The 26,616-nt window shown below is 40.2% G+C and overlaps 1 protein-coding gene across 16 annotated transcripts in view; it reads right to left on the minus strand.

Annotated features, from left to right (window-relative positions):
• The window catches only part of DOCK3 (dedicator of cytokinesis 3), a 506,159-nt gene that overhangs the window by 157,182 nt on the left and 322,361 nt on the right, over nucleotides 1–26,616 (minus strand). For 15 of the 16 annotated variants that reach the window (XM_051852375.2, XM_051852373.2, XM_051852369.2 and 12 more), the window contains 2 exons: nucleotides 18,235–18,295; nucleotides 16,846–16,993 (listed from right to left, as the gene is read on the minus strand). In XM_051852375.2, coding sequence (XP_051708335.1) covers nucleotides 16,846–16,993; nucleotides 18,235–18,295 — 209 coding nt within the window. Of the gene's footprint in view, nucleotides 1–16,845; nucleotides 16,994–18,234; nucleotides 18,296–18,989; nucleotides 19,035–26,616 lie in introns of those variants that run through there. The other variant, XM_051852377.2, reaches the window with a different exon arrangement.

The raw sequence follows: 26,616 nt of genomic DNA on the forward strand, positions 1-26,616 counted from the left end.
TGTCATAATGGTTATTATCCAAAAGACAAACATTGGAGAGGATGAGAAGAAAGGGGAACTCATACACACTGCAGGCAGGAAGATAAATTAGTGTAGCCACTGTGGAAAACGGTATGCAGGTTTCTTAAAAAACTAGCTATAGGCTTGCCACATAACCCAGCAATCCCACTAATGGGTATACACGCAAACGTTTAGTTGTGCATCTTTCACTGCAAAGACTGCACAGGGGTCATCACATATTCAGCCATCTCTATTTGGTAGCATGCATTATTATTATTATTATTTTAATTTTTTGACAGGCAGAGTGGACAGAGAGAGAGAGACAGAGAGAAAGGTCTTCCTTTGCCGTTGGTTCACCCTCTAATGGCTGCTGCGGCCGGCACACTGGGGCCGACGCACTGCGGCCGACACACTGCACTGATCCGAAGCCAGGAGCCAGGTACTTATCCTGGTCTCCCATGGGGTGCAGGGCCCAAGCACTCGGGCCATCCTCCACTGCACTCCCGGGCCACAGCAGAGAGCTGGCCTGGAAGAGGGGGCAACCGGGACAGAATCCGGCACCCTGACCGGGGCTAGAACCCGGTGTGCCAGCACTGCAAGGTGGAGGATTAGCCTAGTGAGCCGTGGCGCTGGCCAGTAGCATGCATTATTTATGGACATCCACCCCTCCAATACTGGCTTTAGCTTCTGGCACTTTTCCTTTTTTGTCTTAATTTTGGGTGCAGTGCGTGTTGTATCTGCTTGTGAACCTTTGTCTTTCTGGCAATATATATATATATCTATATATTAATATCAGGCTGCTATGCACATAGTGGTTATTTGTTGCAATTTTGTTAAAGGAATCTGTCTCATATACACATGGTATTACACTCAAGTATAAAGCATAGGAATAGCCTTAGCAGACAGACTTTGAATTTCCTCTGGATGAGGCTCACTCTAAGTAATGAAAGAAATCATGAGAATGTCAACAACTAATATGATATTTTGCAATTTAATGATTAAAACTGCACAAGAAGTTTTTAACCTTTCACAATCTTGCCCTAGTAAAGGCTAAAATAATTAGTAAATGCTTTAGGATTTCAATATCATCTAACCAACAAACACATATCCTGAAACTTACTGAAAAATATTATTTCTCTTGAGGACTAGATTCACTGTGCTGACACAGGCTTAAATTATTAATCCTGGAAGAATTCCATACTGTCCACAAAATCAATTTTTCATACACATGAATTTTGCAGTCTGTTTTAAAAAATTTATTTATTTTCATTTTATTTGAAAGACAGGGAGACATAAAGAGAACGTTCCATCTACTGGTTCACTCTCCAAATGCTTGCAACAGCCAAAGCCAGGTGAGGCAGAAGCCAGGAGCCCATAGTTCAATTCTGGTTTCCCATATGGGTAGCAGGGACATAAATACTTGAGCCATCACCTGCTGCCTCTCAGGATGCACATTAGCAAGAAGCTGAAATTGGAAGCAGACCAGCAAATGAACCCTGGCATCCCAATATGGGATACAGACATCCCGAATGGCATCTTAATCACTGTGCTAAATGACCATCCCTGGGAGTCTGTTTAAGGATCTATTAACATTTTTTTTTATCCCCAAAGAAACCTTTTATTTAATAAATACAAACTTCATGCATTTCATAAGTACAAATTTAGCAATGGAATGAGAAGGACATGCCAAGATGGCCACTGGCAAGCGAGCGTCAGTTACTCAGGAATGGCTTTGAAACCCACCTGGCAACGGAGCCTGCCTGGCAACAGACTGTGATTGGTTAGGGCATAAACCGCCCCTTGGCTGGATTGGCTGTCTTGGTTATATAAGCTGTTGTACCAACTGAAATAAATGAGTCTGTGGGCTGCTCGCCTCTGGCCTGCTTTCACCTGACTCCCAGTCTGTGTGGTGACTCTGCACCTCTTGTCTCCACCACACTCCTCCTCTCAGGAACGAATCCACCCCAACATAGTGATTCTTCCCACCATACCTGCCCTCTCCTCCTCTCCCATTCCCAGTCCCATTCTCCACTAAGATTCATTTTCAATTAATTTTTTAAAAGATTTTTATTTATTTACTTGGAAATCAGAGTTAAACAAAGAGAAGAGAAAGAAAGAAAGAGAGAGAGAGAGAGAGAGAGGTCTTCCATCCAATGGTTCACTCCCCAATTGGCCATAATGGCCGGAATGTGCCGATCCAAAGCTAGGAGCCAGGTTGTTCTGCTGGGTCTTCCACACAGGAGCAGGGGCCCAAGGAATTGCGCCATCTTTTTTTTTTTTTTTTTTTTTTTTGACAGGCAGAGTGGACAGTGAGAGAGAGAGAGACAGAGAGAAAGGTCTTCCTTTTGCCGTTGGTTCACCCTCCAATGGCCGCAGCAGCTGGCTATCTATCCTGATCCGAAGCCAGGAGCCAGGTGCTTCTTCTGGTCTCCCATGCGGGTGCAGGGCCCAAGACCTGGGCCATCCTCCACTGCACTCCCGGGCCACAGCAGAGAGCTGGCCTGGAAGAGGGGCAACCGGGACAGAATCCGGTGCCCCGCCCAGGACTAGAGGATTAGCCTATTGAGCCACGGTGCCGGCCAAATTGGGCCATCTTATACTGCCTTCCTAAGCCAAAGCAGAGAGCTGGATGGGAAGTAGAGTAGCCGGGTCTTGAACTGGCACCCATATGGGATGCCAGTGCTTCAGGCCAGGGCATTAATCCACTATGCCACAGTGCCTGTCACCCAATTAACTTTTTATACAAGAGACCAACTCTATACTAAGTAAAGAGTTCAACAATTTGCAAAAAAAAAAAAAAAAAAAAAAAAAAAAAAAAAAAAAAATCTGTTCCTAACAGTAGAGAAAATACAAGAGCTGTCAGTCACTGCATCTTGAAGTTAATTTCACTTTTTTTTTTTTTTTTTTGCTTTTTAGAAATTTAGCTTTAAAGAAGCACTCAAGATTGGTACACCTTTTGCAAGCACTTAGACGTAATAATAATACAACTCTCTGAGGACAGAGGTGCTGCATGGGAAGTTAGTACACAGTGACTCCTGTTGTTAATTTAACAACACTCTTATGTATGATGTCAGTGATCACCTGAGGCTCTTTTTTATTTTAAGATTTTCTATTTCATTTATTTATACTACTTTTTTTTCCAGAAAACTTTTATTTCATAAATATAAATTTTGAAAGTACAACTTTTGGATTATAGTGGTTTTTCCCCCCATAACCACCCTCCCACCTGCAAACCATCCCATCTCCTATTTCCTCTCCATCCCATTCTTCATTAAGATTCATTTTTAATTATCTTTATATATAGAAGATCAACTTAGTATATACTGAGTAAAGATTTCAACAGTTTGCATCCACACAGACACACAAAGTATAAAGTACTGTTTGAATACTAGTTTTACCATTAATTTGCATAGTAAAACACATTAAGGACAGAGATCCTACATGGGGAGTAAGTGCACAGTGATTCCTGTTGTTGATTTAACAACTGACACATCAATGATCACCCGAGGATCTTGTCATGAGCTGCCAAGGCTATGGAGCCTGTTGAATTCAAACTCAGACCTGATTTAGACAAGGCCATAATCCAAATGGAAGTTCTCTCCTCCCTTCAGAGAATGGTACCCACCTTCTTTGATGGCCTGTTCTTTCCCCTGGGATCTCACTCACAGAGATCTTTCATTTAGGTCATTTTTGCCATAGTGTCTTGGCTTTCCATGCCTAAAATACTCTCATGGGCTTTTTAGCCAGATCTGAATGCCTTAAGGGCTGATTCTGAGGCCAGAGTGCTCTTTAGGGCATTTGCCATTCTATGAGTCTGCTCTGTATCCCACTTCCCATGTTGGATCATTCTCTCCTTTTAAATTCTATCAATTATTATTAGCAGACACTGGTCTTATTTATTTATTTTGACACTTAATCCTATCTTTATGATCAATTATGAACTTAATTGATCATTTTAACTAGTAAGATGGCATTGGTACCTGCCACCTTAATGGGATTTGGAGTCCCATTGCATGTTTCTAGCTTTACCCTTAGGGGTAAGTCTGAGTGAGTGTGTGCCAAACTGCACATCTCCTCCCTCTCTTATTCCCACTCTTATTTTTAACAGGGATCAATTTTCAGTTGGAATTTAAACACCTAAAATAATTGTGTGTTAATTAAATAGTTCAACCAATAATATTAAATAGAAAAAAATACTACAAAGAATAAAATAGTAAGCTGTTCCTCGACAGTCAGGACAAGGGCTGACCAAGTCATTGCTTCTTATTGCTTCTTACAGTGTCTGTTTCACTTCTACAGGTTTCCTTGTAGGTGCTCAGTTAGTTGTCACCGATCAGGGAGAACATATATTTGTCCCTTTGAGACTGGCTTGTTTCACTCAGCATTATGTTTTCCAGATTCATCCATTTTGTTGCAAATGACCGGATTTCATTTTTTTTTTTACCGTTGTGTAGTATTCTATACAGTACATATCCCATAATTTCTTTATCTAGTCTTCAGTTGATGGGCATTTAGGTTGATTCCATGTCTTAGCTATTGTAAATTGAGCTGCAATAAACACTGAGGTGCATACAGCTCTTTTATTTGCCAATTTATTTCCCTGGGTAAATTCTGAGAAGTGGGGTGGCTGGGTTTTGTGGTAGGGCTATATTCAGGTTTTTGAGGAATCTCCAAACTCTTTTCCATAGTGGCTTTACCAGATTGCATTCCCATCAACAGTGGATTAGTGTGCCTTTTCCCCCACATCCTCGCTAGCATCTGCTCTTAGTTGATTTCTATATGTAAGCCATTCTAATAGGGATGAGGTGAAACCTCATTGTGGTTTTGATTTGCATTCCCTGATGGCTAGTGAGCCTAAACATTTTTTCATGTGTCTGTTGGTCACTGGATTTCCTCTTTTGAAAAATGTCTATTGAGGTCTTGGTGCATCTCTTAAGTGGGTTGTTTGTTTTGTTGTTCTGGAGTTTCTTATCTCTTTGTAGATTCTGGTTATTAATCTTTTACCAGTTGCATAATTTGCAAATATTTTCTCCCATTCTGTTGGTTGCCTCTTCACTTTCCTGTTTCTTTTGCAGTACAGAAACTTCTCAATTTGATGTAATCCTGTTAATTTTGGCTTTGACTGCCTGTGCCTCTGGGGTCTTTTCCAAAAAGTCTTTACCTGTGCCTATATCTTGCAAGGTATCTCTGGTTTTCTCTAATAATCTGATGGTGTCGGGTCGTAGATTTAGATCTTTAATCCATGCTGAGTGGATTTTTGTGTAAGGTAGGGGTCTTGCTTCCTGCTTCTGGATGTGGAAATCCAGTTTGTTGAAGAGACCCTCCACACGCCAGGAATTGGTTTTAGCTCCTTGATCAAATATAAGTTGGTTGTAGATGTCTGGATTGATTTCTGGTGTTTCTGTCCTGTTCCATTGGTCTATCCAACTGTTTCTGTACCAGTACCATGCTGTTTTGATTATAACTGTATGTCTTTAAATCTGGTATTGTGATGCTTTGTTTTTGATGTACATGATTTCTTTAGTTATTTGAGATCTCCTGTGTCTCCATATGATTTTCAGCATCATTTTTTTCCAGATCTGAAAAGAATGTCTTTGGTATTTGATTGGTATCACATTGACTATAAATTGCTTTTGGAAGAATGCACATTTTGATGATACTGATTCTTCCAATCCATGAGCATGGAAGATTTTTCCATTTTTTTTTTGCACCTTCTTCTATTTCTCATTGTAGAGATCTTTGACATCCTTCGTTAAGCTTATTCCAAGGTATTTGATTGTTTTTGTAGCTATTGTGAATGGGATTGTTCTTAGAACTTCTTTCTCATCTGTGGCATTGTCCTTGTATACAGAGGCTATTGATTTTTGTGCCCTGATTTTATATCCTGCTACTTTACCAAACTCTTCTATGAGTTCCAATAGTGTCTTAGTAGAGTTCTTTGGATCCCCTAAATAAAGAATCATACCCTCTGCAAAGAGGGATAGTTTGACTTCTTCCTCCCAATTTGTATCCCTTTAATTTCTTTTTCTTGCCTAATGGCTCTCGTTAGAACTTCCAGTACTATATTGAATAGCAATTGTGAGAATGTGCATCCCTGTCTGGTACCACATCTCAGTGGAAATACTTTCAACTTTACCCCATTCAATAGGATGCTGGCCATGGGTTTTTCATAAATTGCCTTGATTGTGTTGTGGAATGTTCCTTGTATACCCAGTTTGCTTAGAGTTTTCATCATGAAAGGGTGCTGTATTTTATCAAATGATTTCTCTGCATCTATTGAGATAATCATTTGGTTTTTCTTCTGAGGTTTGTAAATGTGGTGTATCACGTTGATTGATTTGTGAATGGTGAACCATCCCTGCATTCCAGGGATAAATCCCACTTGGTCTTGATGGATGATCTTTCCAAAGTATTGTTGAATTCTATTAGCCACGATTTTATTGAGGATTTCTGCAGGTATTTTCATCAGAGAAATTGGTCTGTAATTCTCTTTTTCTGCTGCTTCTTTTTCAAGTTTAGGAATTAAGGTGATGCTGGCTTCACAGAAAGAATTTGGGATGATTCTCTCTCTTTCAATTGTTTTGAATAGTTTGAGTTAGTTCTTTAAATGTCTTTTAGAATTCAGCCGTGAATCCATCCAGTCCTGGGCTTTTATTTGTTGGAAGGGAATTTATTACTAATTCAATTTCAGTCTCGGTTATGCGTCTGTTTAGGTTTCCTATGTTTTCATAGTTCAATAGGGGTAGGTTGCATGTGTCCAGGAATATATCCATTTCTTATAGATTTCCCAGTTTGCTGGCATACAATTCTTTGTAGTAATTTCTGATGACTCTTTTTATTTCTGCGGTGTCTGTTATTACATTCCCTTTTCATCTCTGATTTTATTGATTTGGATCTTTTCTTTTTTTAGTTAGTTGGCCAATGGTGTGTCAATTTTCTTTATTTTTTCAAAAAACCAGCTCGTTTTGCTGATTTTTTGTACAGTTTTTTTATTCAATTTTGTTTATTTTTCCTATAATTTTAATGATTTCTCTTCTCCTACTAGTTTTGGGTTTGCTTTGTTGTAGATTTTTTAGATCCTTGAGATGCATTAATAGCTCATTTATTTGGTGCCTTCCAATTTCTTGATGTAGGCACCTATTGCTATAAACTTTCCTCTTTTTCCTCTATAAACTCTACTGCTTTTGCTGTATCCCATAAGTTTTGATATGTTGTGTTGTTATCTTCATTTGCTTCCAGAAAGTTTTTGATTTCTTCTATGATCCACTGTTCACTCAGGAGCATGTTGTTTAGTCTCCATGTGTTTGCACAAGCTTTAGGGACTCCTAAGTTGCTGATTTACAGCTTCATTCTATTGTGGTCTGAGAAGCTGCTTGGTATGATTTCGATTCTTTTGAATTTGCTGAGACTTACTTTATGGCCTACTATGTGGTCAATCCTAGAGAAAGTTTCATGACTGCTGAGAAGAATGTGTATTCTACAACTGTAGGATGAAAAGTTCTATGGATATCTGTGAGGTCCGTTTGGTCTATTGTGTCAATTAAATCTGCTGTTTCCTTGTTGATCTTCTGTCTGGTTGATCTGTTCATTGCTAAAGGTGGAACACTTAAGTCCCCCAATACTATCGTAGTGGATTCTAAGTCTCCCTTTAAGTCCCTCAATATATATCTTTTAAATAGCCTGGTGCCCTATAATTAGGTGCATATACATTTATAATAGTTACATCTTCCTGTTGAATTGATCTCTTAATCATTATATAGTGCCTCTCTTTGTCTCTTTTAACAGTTTTTGTGTTAAAGTCTATTTTGTCTGATATTAAAATAGCTATGCTGCTCCTTTTTGGTTTCTGTTGGCATGGAATATCTTTTCCCAACCTTTCACTTTCTTTCTTTCTTTTTTTGACAGGCAGAGTTAGACAGTGAGAGCGAGAGCGAGAGCAAGAGCGAGAGAGAGAGAGAAAGCGTGTGCGTGCGAAAGGTCTTCCTTCCGTTGGTTCACTCCCAAAATGGCTGCTACAGCCAGCGCACTGCGCCAATCCAAAGCCAGGAGCCAGATGCTTCCTCCTGGTCTCCCATGCGGGTGCAGGGCCAAAGTACTTGGGCCATCCTCCACTGCCTTCCCAGGCCACAGCAGAGAGCTGGCCTGGAAGAGGAGCAAACAGGACAAAATCCGGTGCCCTAACCGGGACTAGAACCTGGGGTGCCAGCATGAGCCACGGCGCCAGCCCCAACCTTTCACTTTCAGTCTGCATGCACCTTTGTTGGCAATTGTGTTTCTTGTAAGCAGCAAATAGATGGGTTTTATTTTTCAATCCATTCAGCCAGTGTCTTTTAACTGGAGAGTTGAGCCCATTTAAGTTCAATTTGACTATTGATAAATAGTGACTTTGCCCTGCCATTTTTCCAAAGATATTCCTAATATATACTTTGAACTTGCTGTGATCTTTTACTGAGAGATTTTCTTCCTTTACCTTCTTTTGTATTGATGACAGTGTTTCTGTTTGTCTTTGTGTAACAAATCTTTAAGCATCTTTTGCAGGGCTGGATTTGTGGTGACAAATTCTTTTAATTTGTTTGCTATGAAAGGTCTTTATTTCACCTTCATTCACAAATGAGAGCTTTGCAGGATATAATATTCTGGGATGGCAGTTTTTTTTCTATCAGTACTTGGGGATATATCATGCCATTCCCTCCTAGTCCATAGGGTTTCTGATGAGAAGTCTGCTGTGAGTCTTATTGGAGATCCTCTGAAAGTAATCTGGCAATTTTCTCTTGCACATTTTAGAAACTTTTCTTTATGTTTCACTGTGGTGAGTTTGATTACAATGTGTCGTGGAGAGGCTCTTTTCTGTTCATGTCTATTGGAAGTTCTGTGTGCTTCTTGTACTTGGACGTCTCTTTCTTTCTCCAAACCCGGGAAGTTTTCTGCTACTATCTCACTAAAAAGCCTTCTAATCTTTTCTCTCTCTCCATGCCTTCAGGAACTCCTAGAAACTGAATGTTGTGTTTTTTAATAATATCCTATAGATTCCCAACAATATTTTTTTAGATTTCTAATTTCCTTCTTGTCTTTGGTTTGACTGTATACTTTCCTATGCTCTGTCTTCTAAGTCTGAAAGTCTCTCTTCTGCCTCACTGATTTTTTTTTTTTAAGGCTCTCAACTGCATTTTTATTTGTCCTATTGAATTCTCCATTTCATTTTGATTTATCTTCAATATCTCAATTTCATGTTCTATTGAATTCTTCATTTCATTTTGATTCCTCCTTAAGATTTCATTTTCATGAGAGAGATTTTCTTTCATGTCCTGCATGGATTTCAGTAGTTGTGCATTTGCTTTTGATTATTTCTAAATATTCTTATCATCAATTTTTTGAGATCCATTTCTTGCATTTCTTCTATCTCATTGTCTTCATAATCTTACATTGAAGTGTCATGTTTTTTTTGGGAGCATCATGTTGTCTTCCTTATTCCTGTTTCTTGGATTGTTGTGTTTGTTGTTCAGCATTTGTGGAGATACTCATTGGCTTCTTCTTCTATTTTTTTTTTCCTGCTGTGGCAGCTTTTTATTGTACTCTGACTCTGTAGATAAGTGGACTGACTGCTTTCAGAGAATCTTAGAGGCTTGTGGTGTGGTCAGAAAGCTCTGTTCAGTTCTTCAGGGTTAAGGGAATGCCTAAGGTGACACACCCAGGTTTGGCATGGTAAATCTTTTCTCTCTCTTTTTTTTTTTAGTCAGAAGGGAAGTAATTCCTTGATGGTGATCAGTGCCTGAGTACTAGCTGCAGTGGGTATATTTGTCTGCTCTGTCCCAAGGACCACACAAAGCATCTGTGCAGTCCTCAGTGTAAGTTCAGATTCCCCTGCAATGTCTCTCACTGAGTAGCGAAGACTGCCCAAGCTTGTGGCATCTCCCACTGAGACTACTCCAAGTCTCAGCCACACTGTGAGTTCTCCAGGATACCCTCAGTTTGCCTTTTTTTTTTCACAGTCCCGGTTCAGAAGCTCCACACAGTCACTAGGTCTTAGCCTACTATTATTACTCCCCAACAGAGTCAGGTTTCTCCGTTCGGCTGATTGCCCGGCGCAGACACAAGCTGGTACAGCTGTTAGGTATGTCCAAAATGGCACCTGCTCTATTGACTTGGACACCTTTATAAGGTGATTGGAGAGAGAGAATCCTGTCCCTATCGCCCCCTTTATTTTTTCTCTCCTCCAGTTAGGCTGGTATACTTTCCCCCATAGGGCTTCAAGCCTCGTTCCCTCTAGGCTCTTCCTGCCGCTTTTCTGCCAGTGTCTTGGGTTACTGCAGACTTGTCTCACCTCACTCTTCTGCACTGGTGTGCAGGCTCTCGGCTGCAGAAGTCCTGAGCCATGGGCACCCACACCCTCCACATAGATCCACTGTGTCCCACTAATCACGCAGGAGTTTCCTGTGCCGTTTTTTCCCTAACTCTTCCCTGAGACTACACTATCTCCACTTTTATTAAACTGTCTTCTCCTGGACTAGATCAGAAAGCTCCTCCCTATTCCGCCATCTTGGAACCCCATACTCCTGTTTTTAAACATTTCATTTCTTCAACTTACATCACTACATATCCAAGAGAAACACATGTTCATAAAAAGACTTGCATACATGTCCATAAAAGCTTTGCTCAGAAAGCCTCAATTTGTAAACATTTTAAATATCCAGTCAGGCTGGCGCCATGGCTCACTAGGCTAATCCTATGCCTGTGGCGCCAGCACCCCGGGTTCTAGTCCCGGTTGGGGCGCCAGTTCTGTCCCAGTTGCTCCTCTTCCAGTCCAGCTCTCTGCTGTGGCCCGGGAAGGCAGCAGAGGATGGCCCAAATGCTTGGGCCTTGCACCCGCATGGGAGACCAGGAGGAAGCACCTGGCTCCTGGCTTCTGATCGGCACCAGCCGTAGCGGTCATTTGTGGGGTGAACCAAAGGAAGGAAGACCTTTCTCTCTGTCTCTCTCTCAAACTGTCTAACTCTACCTTTCAAAAAAAATATCCAGTCAGTAATAAAAAGTCTGTAAACAGAGAAAAGTTCAGAACCAGGTAGCTTTTTTGTCGAATTCTACCAAACTGTTCTAGAAAAGAGTGAATCCTTCCCAAATTTAATCCATAAGGCCAGCATTATCTTGATTCCGAAACTAGACTTGATAATCCAAAAGTTGTACTTTGGAAATTTATATGTATTAAATAAAAGTTTAAAAAAATCACTAGGTCAAGCACCTTAAAAAAAAAAAAAGGAAATACAAATGGCCAACAAATACATGAATAAATGCTCACTAACAAAACCACAATCAGATACCATCTCACTGCAGTTAGATCAGCCACTAACAAAAAGGAAAAAAAGTAACAAATGTTTCTTAGAGAAAAAGGAATCCCTATAAATGATGGCTGAAATGCATATTAGTACAGCTATTATGGAGAGCAGTATGAAGGTTCCTCAGAAAACTAAAAATAAATCAAACAGTATGACCTAGCTATCCCATTTCTATACATGCAAAGGAAATGAAATCAGCATTTCAAAGAGACAACTGTACATTCATGTTCCCTGCAGCACTATTCACAATAGCTATAATATGGAATCAAACTAGGTGTCTACTAAAAGATGAATGGATACAGAAAAAGAAAAAAATCAAATTCAGAAATTACAGCAAAATGATGGAACTGGACTCATTATTTTAAATAAGCCTTACATAGACAAATACTGCATGTCATCTTCGGTATGTGAAGTTTAAAAGTTAGCATCTGAACTTAGAACAGTAAGTTGAGGATGGCTGGTGGAAATGGGTATAAACGGAGGTTGGACAGCAGGCACCAAAACACTGTTACATGGAGGTAGTAAGTGCTAGTGTTCACATTGGTGTGACTATAGTTGACAAGTATATCTCATATAAAGAACTAGAATTGAAGAGCTGGTAGGCTTCAAACACACAGAAAAGAAAATCGACATGCTAACTGGCTAATTTGATCAATTTATGCTACATACATGCATTGAAATATAGTGTACCTCATGAAAAAGCACAAGTATTATACATTAATATAATAAAATGTCTCTAATGCCAGAAAACCAGACTTATAATTCTGGCATATTTGCACAAGGGCACACTGCTTAGTAATAAGAAGAATAGAGGGTTGGCGCTGTGGCTTAGTGGGTAAAGCCACTGCCTGCAGTACTGGCATCCCATATGGGTGCCAGTTCAAGTCCCGGCTGCTTCACTTCCAATTCAGCTATCTGCTATGGCCTGAGAAAGCAGTGGAAGATGGCCCAAGTCCTTGGGCCCCTGCACCCATTTGGGAAACCCAGAAGAGGCTCCTAGCTCCTAGCTCCTGGCTTTGGATCAGTGCAGCTCCAGCCATTGCGGCCATCTGGGGATTCAATCAGTGGATGAAAGACCTCTTCTCTCTCTCTTGGCCTCTGCCCTCTGTAACTCTGCCTTTCAAATAAATAAATATTTTCACTCACTTCTTGACTTGATACTGTTTTCTCCAGTTGCTTTTCTAACTTCAGTCACTGGATACCATCTTCAAAATTTTTGCCATTTTTTCTCTGGGCAGACTGGTGTCTGATTCCAAGGGAAGGCCAAAGTCGCTGTGGCAAGACTCTAATCTGGCCAGGGTGGTGGTGGTGGCTACAGCTCCTCTTCTGTCTCCTCAGTGCGGGAAACATGTAGAACCAAGGTGAGACCAGCCAAGAAGACAAATCACTGCTTCTTCTTCCTCCTCCTCCTCCTTCTCCCACATAGAAGCACTTACAAACACCCAACCAGGGGCCTGAGCTACGTGTGTGTGGGGAGGTTTGGTGGGGGATCGCCACCACCCAGGAACCAATCTTCCTGTGGGAGGAGGCGTCCTTCCCCATGGTTTGGTGGTACTGGTGAGTCAGTATCACTGGAGTAGGGGAGAGGGTGAGGAGGGGAAGGAGCCCTGTGTGTCTCTCCCACGGAGGCTCTTGACATGAGCTACTTAGACTATGGAAGACTTTTGAATCCACAAACTCTTGTCAGTATTTAGACAGGGCATAAGCAAAATAGAAGTTCTCTCCATTCTTCAGAGAAAAAGTACCTCCTTCTTTGATGACCACTTTTTTCCACTGGGTCTCCCCCACTGAAGTCCTTCATGTAGAGCATTTTTTTGGCACAGTGTCTTGGCTTTCCATGCCTGAAATGCTCTCATGGGCTTTTCAGCCAGACCAGCATGCCTTAGGAGCTGATTCTGAGGTCAGAGTGCTACTTAAGGTGATTGTCATTCTATGTGTCTGCTTGTGGACTACTTCCCATATTGAAACATTCTCTCCTTCTAAGTCCTTGAGAATGAATTTATTATTAATTAAGGAAGCACTTAAGAAAACAAGCAATGGAATTAGACACTTCCTCAACAGTCAAGACAAGGGCTGTTCAAGTCATTGCTTCTCAAAGTGTCAATTTTAATTCTACAGATTGCCTTTTAGGTGCTCTATTAGTTATCACAGGTCAGGGAGAATATATAGTTTTTGACTCTTTGGGACTGGCTTATTTCACTAAGTATGATGTTTTCCAGATTCATCCATTTTGTTGCAAATGACCAGATTTAATTTTTTTACTTCTGTGTAGTATTCCATGGTGTACATATCCCATAATTTCTTTATCCAGTCTTCAGTTGACAGGCATTTAGGTTGATTCCATGTCTTAGCTTTTGTGAATCGAGCTATAATAAACATGGGGGTGCAGAAATGCTTTTATATGCTAATTTCATTTCTCTTGGGTAAATTCCCAGGAATGGAATGGCTGGGTCATATAGTAAGGCTATATTCAGATTTCTGAGGTATCTCCAATACTGCCTTCCATAGTGGCTTTCCCAGTATACATTTCCATCAACAGTGAATTAGGGTACCTTTTTCCCCACATCCTCACCAGCATTTGTTGTTTGTTGATTTCTGCATGAAAGCCATTCTAATGGGGGTGAGGTGAAACCTCATTGTGGTTTTGATTTTCATTTCTCTGAGAGGTAGTGATCCTGAGCATTTTCTTATGTGTCTGTTGTCCATTTGGATTTCTTCTTTTGAAAAATGTCTGTTTAAGTCTTTGCCCATTTGTTTTGTTGTGGAGTTTCTTGATCTCTATATATTCTGATTATTAATCCTTTATCAGTTGCATAGTTTGCAAATAATTTCTCCCATTCTGTCGGTTGCCTCTTCGCTTTCCTGAGTGTTTTTTTTGCAGTACAGAAGCTTCTCAATTTGATGTAATCTCATTTTTAATTTTAGTTTTGGTTGCCTGTGCCTCTGGGGCTGTTAACATTTTGAAGTGGAAAAATTATCCAACATTTTAACCACATTATTCTTTCAAAAGCAATTTAAAAACCTACCCTCTCTTTGGCTTTTAAGAACTGATATATTAGACACAACCAGTAGGAAGGAGCTAAGACAAAGCTAAGCACAGATTCCACTTCTTGCAAAGTAACATACTGGTACTACAAGCTGTTGTTTTAGAAGTAATTAGGCCAATTAAGCCTGACAACATTTCACAAAGAGTGCTGTACAAACACTATCTGCAATGAGAATTTGCACTGAAGCAAAGGAACGTTACATACAAACAGACATAATTCTGGAGTGCTATCCATAAATTGTTTGCCCTTGGAAGAGATACAATGAAGAAAGATGATAATAAGGGAGGAAGGCATATGAAGAAGCTGGTTCCACCACCCATCCATGAAGAGATTTCATGCATGGAGAAAGTCTGTTACTTGATACACAGCAGGAAAAAAACCAGCCAAAATTTTTCAAATTTCTATTTTAAAGGAAGATTTTTATCCCACAAAGTTTGTAACTTTGAACAGAACTCAGCTGAAGGCAAAATAGACCATGAAGAGTTTGGTCTTTTATTTTGAAATTAATCAAATATAGTTGATTATATAGAGGCTCAAATTAAGTCTAATTGTGAACCAAGTTCACTTCACGCCTGAGTCAAGTAGAATAACAGATAATGCAGAGGGGCCAGTGCCATGGCACACTAGGTTAATCCTCTGCCTGTGGCACCAGGATCCCATATGGGTGCTGGTTCTAGTCCTGGTTGCTCTTATTACAGTCCGGCTCTCTGCTGTGGCCTGGGAAGGCAGCAGAGGATGGCCCAAGTGCTTGGGACCCTGCACCTGCATGGGAGTCCAGGAGGAAGCACCTGGCTCCTGGCTTCGGATTGGTGCAGTGCACCGGTTGTAGTGGCTATTTGGGGTGTGAACCAATGGAATTAAGACCTTCCTTTCTGTCTCTCTCTCTCTCACTGTCTGTAACTCTACCTGTCAAATAAATAAATAAAAATCTAAAAAAAACAGATAATGCAGAAAAATCTCCATACAGTTTTTATGGTGAAGCTACAGTAATATAATTATTGACAGTATTTAATTTGGGAAGACAATATTGGGTTAAAACTAAAAGAGGGTAGATTTTTAAAAAATACTTCTCAGAAATAAACTTCTTTAAGAAATTCACAAAACTTACTATGGGTTTTTAAATTTTTTATTTATTTTAATTTTACTGGAAAGGTAGAGAGATGGTAATAGAGTTCCATCTGTTGGTTCATTCCCCAAATGCCCACAACAGTTAGGGCTGGACCAGGCTGAAGTCAGGAAGCCAAAATTCAATTGGGATCTCCCACATGGAGACAGGGATGGGATGGCAGGGATCCCAAGTTCTTGGACCATCATCTGTTGCCTTCCCAGGGTGGGAATTAGCATGGAGTTGGATTGGAAGTGGAGGAAGGACTCAAACCCAGCCACTCAAATACAGGATCAGGCATACCAAGTGGTGCCTTAATCACTGTGCCAAACATATATCTTTGATAATTTTTAAAATAGTATTATTTCGGCCAGCGCCGCGGCTCACTAGGCTAATCCTCCACCTAGCGGCGCCGGCACACCGGGTTCTAGTCCCGGTTGGGGCGCCGGATTCTGTCCCGGTTGCCCCTCTTCCAGGCCAGCTCTCTGCTGTGGCCAGGGAGTGCAGTGGAGGATGGCCCAGGTGCTTGGGCCCTGCACCCCATGGGAGACCAGGAAAAGCACCTGGCTCCTGGCTCCTGCCATCGGATCAGCGCGGTGCGCCGGCCGCAGCGCGCTGGCCGCAGTGCGCCGGCCGCGGCGGCCATTGGAGGGTGAACCAACGGCAAAGGAAGACCTTTCTCTCTGTCTCTCTCTCTCTCTCACTGTCCACTCTGCCTGTCAAAAAAAAAATAGTATTATTTCTAACTGTCCCTGTAAGTAAAGGACTATATACTCAAAGTCCATGTTTCTTTCCTTTATACTATTTCTTCTTATTGCTTAATAAAAATCAAGAGGAGATGGATGGCTTCTAAAAGGCAGATCCTCTGGCTGAGAACACCAAAAGTAATCTCATGCCTGCTTGGATGTAATTTATAGATCTACAGTGGAGAAGTAAAGGGTGAGATCTCAGCTTCTCAGAAAAAATGCCTTTCTTCATTGAAGCAATTTGCATCACTTGTCAGCCAAACTACAATATCTGGTGGGCAAATACTAGACACAGAAGACTATTTTACACCTAAGACACATGAGAAATTATATTGTTAGCTATTTAAGGCTGGTTAATTCTGTAGAAAAAAGGAATATGTACTACCAGACTTTCATATTAGAATAAAAGGCTCCAAATTCAGCTATTTCAGAAATCCCCTGGGAAGCTTGTTAAAGCCTGATCTAAGGTTTAGACCACACCCTATCCATACCTTACATAAAAATCTCTGCATTAAAAAATTCTCTATTGTAGAATAGGGACTAGAATAGGTGACTCTGTGTCCATAAAGCATGAGAAGTGCTGAAAATCATTAAGATCCCTGATTTCCATTACTCACGTGTAAACCTTAAGAACAAAGTCCTTTTCTTCCTTTAGTTCTGTGAGTGACTGTAGGACATCCAAGATGCTTAGGACTGCACAGCCATATGGTCGCCTGTAGTGCAGGTGAGCAGGGCCCTTCTTTGAATCGTTCAGGAGCATCCGGCCTTGGGCACAGCAGAGAACACCAATAAGAGTGAGAACTCCATGCTCCTCTCCAGCTCTTCCTGATTGTCATCCAAGGATGCCAAGACTAGAGGTACCTAAGAGATCATCTATGATGGGAGACTCAAGGGTTGAATGGAGTTATCTAAGGATTTTTACATGGAGGAATAACAAACAGGCCTCTGCTCAATGGCTCTTCCCCTGCACCACATGCCATCAATCATTCTTTTCAATTATCTGTAAACCAACACCAAAAGACTACTTTTAACTACATGAAAATAAAAAGCAATTTCAAGAATTTATTACAAGAACAAGCATGCTGAATAGATTTAAAAACATCAGGCACATCAAGAATGCAAAAGCCATTATTTTTAGTGCCAGATATAAATTATTTATGATAAGGAAGATGCTGTGTTCTTCCATCTAAACTCTACCAGTAAAGGCACTCCTGAACCAGTGTGGGAATGAGAACAGGCTAAGGGAGTAGACGGGTGATTACTTTTTCTGCTTACCAAGGTTCTACCCACAGTAGCAGGAGGACTTGAAAATATGAGAACCTCAACAAATGCTTTATTAAGTGCAGAAAAAGTTGTTCTGTTAGCTAGGGATAAAAAAATATTCTCTGACAAAATCATACATAATATGCTAGAACCTAAACTAATGAAGGAAGACTTGGTTAGTCACAATCCTAGAAGTTATATCATAAACTTGAAATAAGGTTGAACAAGCCAACTGAAGAACAGCAAAAATCACTTTTTTTCATTCTGTTAGGATAGAAGTGAGATGCCATCCATCTTCTGGAGTGGTGACAGTAACTCTAATCTTGCGAGAAAGAGTATAGAAACATAATTTTAGACATCAAACATAACAAAGGGTATTTACCACCTGTCAAATTGGCACTCCTGTCAACCTACTGTATCTTTCTGGAAGAAGATAGGCCCAGAGGAAAGTCATTGTGATGGAGAGATTACCCAAAAATCATCGTACTTGAAACATAAAGAGTGTGTCCAAAACCAAGTAGGGAACAGAAAATTTCAAGTGAGAAAAGTGCATTCATTTATATCAAACCCAGCTACCACAGCTACCACAGCTTAAAGACAGAGCTCCAGTACAAACTGGAATCTATAATCTGGAGATCAGAAATAGTAGGTAAGGGCTGAGGGAACACAAAGCTCATGCATAGCATACACTTATCCCAAGTTAGATTAGTCTTTGTCATATGAATGGATAAGGTATACAGTACCTATTCGGATCACATGGGCAACTATATACAAATCTCTCTTCAGATCTTTGCTGCTCAGATCCTAAGAAAAGAGGAAAAAATAAGTAAGCTCAGGCAAGGAATACACAGAATATTAAAAGTGCACTTTGAACTTACAGTGATCTCCTTCAGTGTATGTTATAGATAGAGGAAGAGATTACAGTATATAAAAGTTTAGTGTATATTAGATTCCTGAAGCAAAAGCTTATATACCTTATATGCCACGGGAAGATTAACTTATTGACAGTATTTTTGCAGCTCTCATTTAGACCACCTAACCAATCAAAATCTATAAAATTTCTTACATTAGAAATATTCATGATATTGCCTTCACTAACATCATATAAAAATATCTGTACCAAAAAAGTCCTGTTCACTCAAAAAAAAAAAAAAAAAAAAACAACCAGGAAACACCAAAAGAGCTCATTAATGAATTTCTCTAATTTTTTCTAAACTAATTTTACATATATTCCACACTGATTATATGATATTAAAATAGAACAGTTTGGCAACGAAACTTCAATAATTTGATCTACATTTCTAAATTTAGGTATTTATCATTTGTATGAAATTATAAAACTTAAAATGATTTTACTGGACATTTTTAAAAGCTTTAACTAAGTGAATACATCTAATCTAGAATTAGAAACTTTTCAAAGAGGTAATGAAAATTATTCTTATAATTAAGTATTTATGTTTAGAATATACTTTCAAATGAATGTGTATTGATACTTTACTTATTTTTATTTTCTTTCCACTTTTCATCTTTTTATTGGTTCGCAATGCTTGTCTCCTGAATAAAGCAGGAAAAAGGATAATTATGTGGCAGTCATGATTTGAAATGAGCTTTGAAATCCATAGTCCCTAAGGTTCTTATTTTTCATGCTCTGTTGCAGTTAGCACTAGGATGAGGCAAGCAAGGTGCAAACTTTATGACAGCACTCATTCTCAGGACACTGTGTTTTGTTTGCCTCATCCTAGTCCCAGCCTTGCCCTGTTGAATGGCTTTGAACATATGAAAGCAAAGGAGATGTTAAAAAGTAATGTGCAAGGGTGAAGCTGAAGATTTTAGATGGTTATAGTATTTCACCAAATTCTTAATATGCATATAATCAAATAGGCTGCAAAATAATTTAACACAAATTGGTATATTTGAATTGTCAAGATATATTTTTATAAGAAAATTGGAGGCAAGATGGCAGAATAGGAAGGGAGCACACTGATAGTCCGGGGAGAGACAGTTTAATAAAAGTGGAGATACTGCAGGTTCAAGGAAGAGTAGGGGAGGAAACAGCAGAAGAAACTCTTCCGGAACGCGTGATTCACAGTGGACCTGCGTGGAGAGCATGGGAGCCCACAGTTCGGGACACCAGCGGCAGACTCAACACACCAGCGCTGGAACGCGAGGTGAGCCGAACCTCAATAGCCCAACACACAGGCAGGCAAGCGGAGAGAGGAGACTAGAGGGAACAACCCCTGGGGGGGGGGGGGAAGTTCACCAGGCTAACTGGAAGAGAGAGAGAGAAAAAAAAGGTGACTGGTACGGACACGGGTTTCTCTCTCTCCGCTCACCTCTCAAGGGCGAGTAAGACAAAGAGCAGGCGCCATCTTGGACATACGTCATAAGCACAGCGACCTCAGGTCTGCACCGGCCCTGAGCCTAGCAGAAAAACCTGACTCTGTCTGTTCTACTTAATATCACTGGTTTAATTCTGTAATTAATACACAGTTATTCTTAAGTGTTGAAAATTAACTGAAATGTGACCCCTGTTAAACATAAGAGTAGGGGCCGGCGCCGCGGCTCACTAGGCTAATCCTCCGCCTAGCGGCGCCGGCACACCGGGTTCTAGTCCTGGTCGGGGCGCCGGATTCTGTCCCGGTTGCTCCTCTTCCAGGCCAGCCCTCTGCTGTGGCCAGGGAGTGCAGTGGAGGATGGCCCAGGTGCTTGGGCCCTGCACCCCATGGGAGACCAGGAAAAGCACCTGGCTCCTGGCTCCTGCCATCGGATCAGCGCGGTGCACCGGCCGCAGCGCGCCAGCCGCGGCGGCCATTGGAGGGTGAACCAACGGCAAAGGAAGACCTTTCTCTCTGTCTCTCTCTCTCACTGTCCACTCTGTCAAAAAAAAAAAACAAAAAAACAAAAAAACAAAAAAACATAAGAGTAGGAATAAGAGAGGGAAGAGATGTACAATTTGGGACATGCTCAAACTGACTTGCCCCAAATGGTAGAGTTAGAAACATACCAGGGGACTCCAATTTAATCCCATCAAGGTGGCATGTACCAATGTCATCTCACCAGTCCAAGTGATCAATTTCAGTTCACAATTGATCATAATGAAAGGACTAAGAGTCAAAGGGAACACATAAACAAGTCTAGTACCTGCTAACACTAACCGATAGAATAAATAAAGGGGAGAGTGATCCAACATGGGAAGCGAGATACTCAGCAGACTCATAGAATGGCGGATGTCCTAAACAGCACTCTGGCCTCAGAATCAGCCCTAAAGGCATTCGGATCTGGCTGAAAAGCCCATGAGAGTATTTCAGGCATGGAAAGCCAAGACACTCCGGCAAAAAGATCTCTGTGAGTGAGATCCCAGTGGAAAGAACAGGTCTTCAAAGAAGGAGGTACCTTTCTCTGAAGGGAGGAGAGAACCTCCACTTTGACTATGACCTTGTCTAAACAAGATAAGAGTCGGAGAACTCAGAGGGCTTCCATAGCCTTGGAAACTCATGACTGGAGCATAGGGAGATTACTGATGCCATAGACAGGAGTGTCAATTGGTAAAGTCAACAACAGGAGTCACTGTGCACTTACTCCTCATGTAGGATCTCTGTCCTTAATGTGCTGTACATTGAGATTTAATGCTATAACGAGTACTCAAAAAATATATTTCACTTTGTGTTTCTATGTGGGTGCAAACTGTTGAAATCTTTACTTAATGCATACTAAACTGATCTTCTGTAAAAAAAAAAAAAGAAATTATCAATTCCCAACTTGACTCTCACTGGGATTAAACATGACAATAGGTCTGATCTGATTTCATCATCATTTAAAAAAAATCATCTATTATTTTTCACTTTATGTTTCTGTGTGGGAGCAAACTGTTGAAATCTTTACTTAATGTATACTAAGCTGATCTTTGTATATTAAGATAATCGAAAATGAATCTTGATGTGAATGGAAGGGGAGAGGGAGTGGGAGGGGGGAGGGTTGTGGGTGGGAGGGACGGTATGGGGGGGGAAGCCATTGTAATCCATAGGTCGTACTTTGGAAATTTATATTCATTAAATAAAAGTTAAAAAAAAAAAGAAAAAGAAAAACCTGACTCTGGGCGGGGCGAATTAACAGGAGATTAGGACCTAGTAAATTTGTGGTGCTACTGAACTGAGACTGTGAAAAAAGAGACGGTGGGGGAGAGAACTCACGGAATTCACGTGAGCACTCTCCAGAGACGCTACAATTCCGTAACTTTGGCAACCCAGTGGGAGACTGAAGGAGAATTTGAGCCCACTCTGAGGGCAGAACAGATTCCCTGTGTGGTCCTTGGGAAAGAGCTTCTGATCTCTGGCTCCTGTGGGTATATCATTTGCCTGCTAACTACCTCCAACTTCGTTCAGCTGTGCGGAATTACTTCCCTTTTGAATCAAAAAAAAGAAAGAAAGAAAGAGAGAGAGATCTACCACGCCTAACCTGGGAGTGTCACCTTTGGCACACCAAACAGAGCTCTCAGGCCACACCCATCTCAAGCCCTAAGGCTCCATCAAAAACAGATAGTCCACTTAATCTAGAGTCATAGTATAACAAGAAAAAGCACCACAGTGAAGAAACCAAATATCTCCAATATGCCAAATAACAAACGCAAAAACCGAGGTAATAAAAACAAGGAAGCCAGCATGACGCCCTCAAATGAAAAAGACACCCAAATTCAAGATTATGAAGATGATGACATAGAAGAAATGCAAGAAGCAGATCTCAAAAAATTGATAAGAACATTAAGAAGTTCTCAAAAACAAATTCTTGAACTACAGAAATCCTTAATGGACAAGATAGAAAATCTCTCTTGTGAAAATGAAATATTAAGGAGGAATCAAAATGTAACGAAACAACTAGTACAACAGGAAACTGCGATAGTGATGAGAAATCATCATGAAGTGAAGAATTCAATAGATCAAATGAAAAACACAATAGAGAGCCTTACAAACAGAATGGGTGAAGCAGAAGAGAGAATATCGGACTTAGAAGACAGAGAACTGGAAAGGATACAGTCAGACCAAAGAAAAGAAGAGGAAATTAGAAATCTAAAACATATTGTCGGGAATCTTCAGGATACTATTAAAAAACTCAACATTCGGGTTCTAGGAGTTCCTGAAGGCATGGACAGGGAGAAAGGATTAGAAGGCCTTTTTAGTGAGCTATTAGCAGAAAATTTCCCAGGTTTGGAGAAGGACAGAGAAATCCTAGTACAGGAAGCTCACAGAACCCCTAATAAACACGACCAAAAGAGATCCTCACCACGACACGTTGTAATTAAACTCTCCACAGTGAAACATAAAGAAAAGATCCTAAAATGTGCAAGAGAGAAACGTCAGATTACTCTCAGAGGATCTCCAATCAGACTCACAGCTGACTTCTCATCAGAAACCCTACAAGCTAGGAGGGAATGGCGAGATATAGCCCAGGTACTAAGAGAGAAAAACTGCCAGCCCAGAATATTATATCCTGCAAAGCTATCATTTGTGAATGAAGGTGAAATAAAGACTTTTCATAGCAAACAGAAATTGAAAGAATTTGTCGCCACTCGTCCAGCCCTGCAAAAGATGCTTAAAGATGTGTTACACACAGAAACACAGAAACACGGTCATCAATATGAAAGAAGGTAAAGGAAGGAAACCTCACAGCAAAAGATCACAGGGAATTCAAAGCATATATTAGAACTTATCTTTGGCAAATGGCAGGGCAAAGTTACCACTTATCATTAGTCACATTGAACGTGAATGGCCTGAACTGTTCAATTAAAAAAGACACAGATTGGCTGATTGGGTTAAGGAACAAAACCCATCTATTTGCTGCTTACAAGAAACACATCTTTCCAACAAAGATCCATACAGACTGAAAGTGAAAGGCTGGAAAAAGATATACCATGCCAACAGAAATGAAAAAAGAGCGGGCGTAGCCATCTTAATATCGGACAACATAAACTTTACCACAAAAACTGTTAAGAGAGACAACGAGGGACACTATATAATGATTAAGGGATCAATACAACAAGAAGATATAACAATTATCAATGTATATGCACCTAATTACAGGGCACCGGTTTATCTAAAAGATTTGTTAAGGGACTTAAAGGGAGACTTAGACCCCAATACAATAGTACTGGGGGACTTCAATACTCCATTCTCAGAAATAGACAGATCAACAGGACAGAAGATCAACAAGGATACAGTAGATTTAAACGACACTATAGCCCAAATGGATCTAACAGATATATACAGAACTTTCAATCCTACAGCTAAAGATTTTACATTCTTCTCAGCAGTACATGGAACCTTCTCTAGGATTGACCACGTACTAGGCCATAAAGCAAGTCTCAGCAAATTCAAAAGAATTAGAATCATACCATGCAGCTTCTCAGACCATAAAGGAATGAAGTTGGAAATTAGCAACTCAGGAATCCCTAGAGCATACGCAAACACATGGAGATTGAACAACATGCTCCTGAAGGAACAATGGGTCATAGAAGAAATTAAAAGAGAAATCAAAAATTTTCTGGAAGTAAATGAGGATAACAGCACAACATACCAAAACTTATGGGACGCAGCAAAACAGTGTTAAGAGGAAAGTTTATATCAATAGGTGCCTACATCAAGAAATTGGAAAGACACCAAATAGATGAGCTTTCAATTCACCTCAAGGATCTAGAAAACCTACAGCAAACCAGACCCAAATCTAGTAGGAGAAGAGAAATAATTAAAATCAGAGAAGAAATCAACAGGATCGAATAAAAAAAACATTACAAAAAATCAGCCAAACAAGGAGCTGGTTTTTTGAAAAAATAAACAAAATTGACACCCCATTGGCCCAACTAACTAAAAAAGAAGAGAAAAGACCCAAATTAATAAAATCAGAGATGAAAAAGGAAACGTAACAACAGACACCACAGAAATAAAAAGAATCATCAGAAATTACTACAAGGACTTGTATGCCAGCAAACAGGGAAACCTATCAGAAATGGATAGATTCCTGGACACATGCAACCTACCTAAATTGAACCAGGAAGACATCGAAAACCTAAACAGACCCATAACTGAGACAGAAATTGAAACAGTAATAAAGGCCCTCCCAACAAAGAAAAGCCCAGGACCAGATGGATTCACTGCTGAATTCTACCAGACATTTAAAGAAGAACTGACTCCAATTCTTCTCAAACTATTCAGAACAATCGAAAAAGAGGGAGTCCTCCAAAATTCTTTCTATGAAGCCAGCATCACCTTAATACCTACGCCGGAAAAAGATGCAGCATTGAAAGAGAATTACAGACCAATATCCCTGATGAACATAGATGCAAAAATCCTCAATAAAATTCTGGCCAATAGAATGCAACAACACATCAGAAAGATCATCCACCCAGACCAAGTGGGATTTATCCCTGGTATGCAGGGATGGTTTAATGTGCGCAAAACAATCAATGTGATACACCACATTAACAGATTGCAGAAGAAAAACCATATGATTATCTCAATAGACGCCGAGAAAGCATTTGATAAAATACAACACCCGTTCATGATGAAAACTCTAAGCAAACTGGGTTTGGAAGGAACATTCCTCAATACAATCAAAGCAATCTATGAAAAACCCACAGCCAACATCCTATTGAATGGGGAAAAGTTGGAAGCATTTCCACTGAGATCTGGTACCAGACAGGGATGTCCACTCTCACCACTGCTATTCAATATAGTTCTCGAAGTTCTAGCCAGAGCTATTAGGCAAGAAAAAGAAATTAAAGGGATACAAATTGGGAAGGAAGAACTCAAACTAGCCCTCTTTGCAGATGATATGATTCTTTATTTAGGGGACCCAAAGAACTCTACTAAGAGACTATTGGAACTCACAGAAGAGTTTGGCAAAGTAGCAGGGTATAAAATCAATGCACAAAAATCAACAGCCTTTGTATACACAGACAATGCCATGGCTGAGGAAGAACTTCTAAGATCAATCCCATTCACAATAGCTACAAAAACAATCAAATACCTTGGAATAAACTTAACCAAGGACGTTAAAGATCTCTACAATGAAAATTACAAAACCTTAAAGAAAGAAATAGAAGAGGATACCAAGAAATGGAAAAATCTTCCATGCTCATGGATTGGAAGAATCAATATCATCAAAATGTCCATTCTCCCAAAAGCAATTTATAGATTCAATGCGATACCAATCAAGATACCGAAGACCTTCTTCTCAGATCTGGAAAAAATGGTGCTGAAATTTATATGGAGACACAGGAGACCTCGAATAGGTAAAGCAATCTTGTACAACAAAAACAAAGCCGGAGGCATCACAATACCAGATTTCAGGACATACTACAGGGCAGTTGTAATCAAAACAGCATGGTACTGGTACAGAAACAGATGGATAGACCAATGGAACAGAATTGAAACACCAGAAATCAATTCAAACATCTACAGCCAACTCACATTTGATCAAGGATCCAAAACCAATCCCTGGAGTAAGGACAGTCTATTCAATAAATGGTGCTGGGAAAACTGGATTTCCACATGCAGAATCATGAAGCAAGACCACTACCTTTCACCTTACACAAAAATCCACTCAACATGGATTAAAGACTTAAATCTACGACCTGAAACCATCAAATTATTAGAGAACATTGGAGAAACCCTTCAAGATATTGGCACAGGCAAAGAATTTCTGGAAAAGACCCGGGAGGCACAGGCAGTCAAAGCCAAAATCAACTATTGGGATTGCATCAAATTGAGAAGTTTCTGTACTGCAAAAGAAACAGTCAGGAAAGTGAAGAGACAACCGACAGAATGGGAAAATATATTTGCAAACTATGCAACTGATAAAGGGTTGATCACCAGAATCTACAAAGAAATCAATAAACTCCACAACATCAAAAAAAACAACCCACTTAAGAGATGGGCCAAGGACCTCAATAGACATTTTTCAAAGGAGGAAATCCAAATGGCCAACACACACATGAAAAACATTCAAGATCACTAGCCATCAGGGAAATGCAAATCAAAACCACAATGAGGTTCCACCTCACCCCAGTTAGAATGGCTCACATTCAGAAATCTACCAACAATAGATGCTGGAGAGGATGTGGGGAAAAAGGGACA

Source organism: Oryctolagus cuniculus, chromosome 10, assembly GCF_964237555.1.
Source record: "Oryctolagus cuniculus chromosome 10, mOryCun1.1, whole genome shotgun sequence".
Taxonomy (NCBI): domain Eukaryota; kingdom Metazoa; phylum Chordata; class Mammalia; order Lagomorpha; family Leporidae; genus Oryctolagus; species Oryctolagus cuniculus.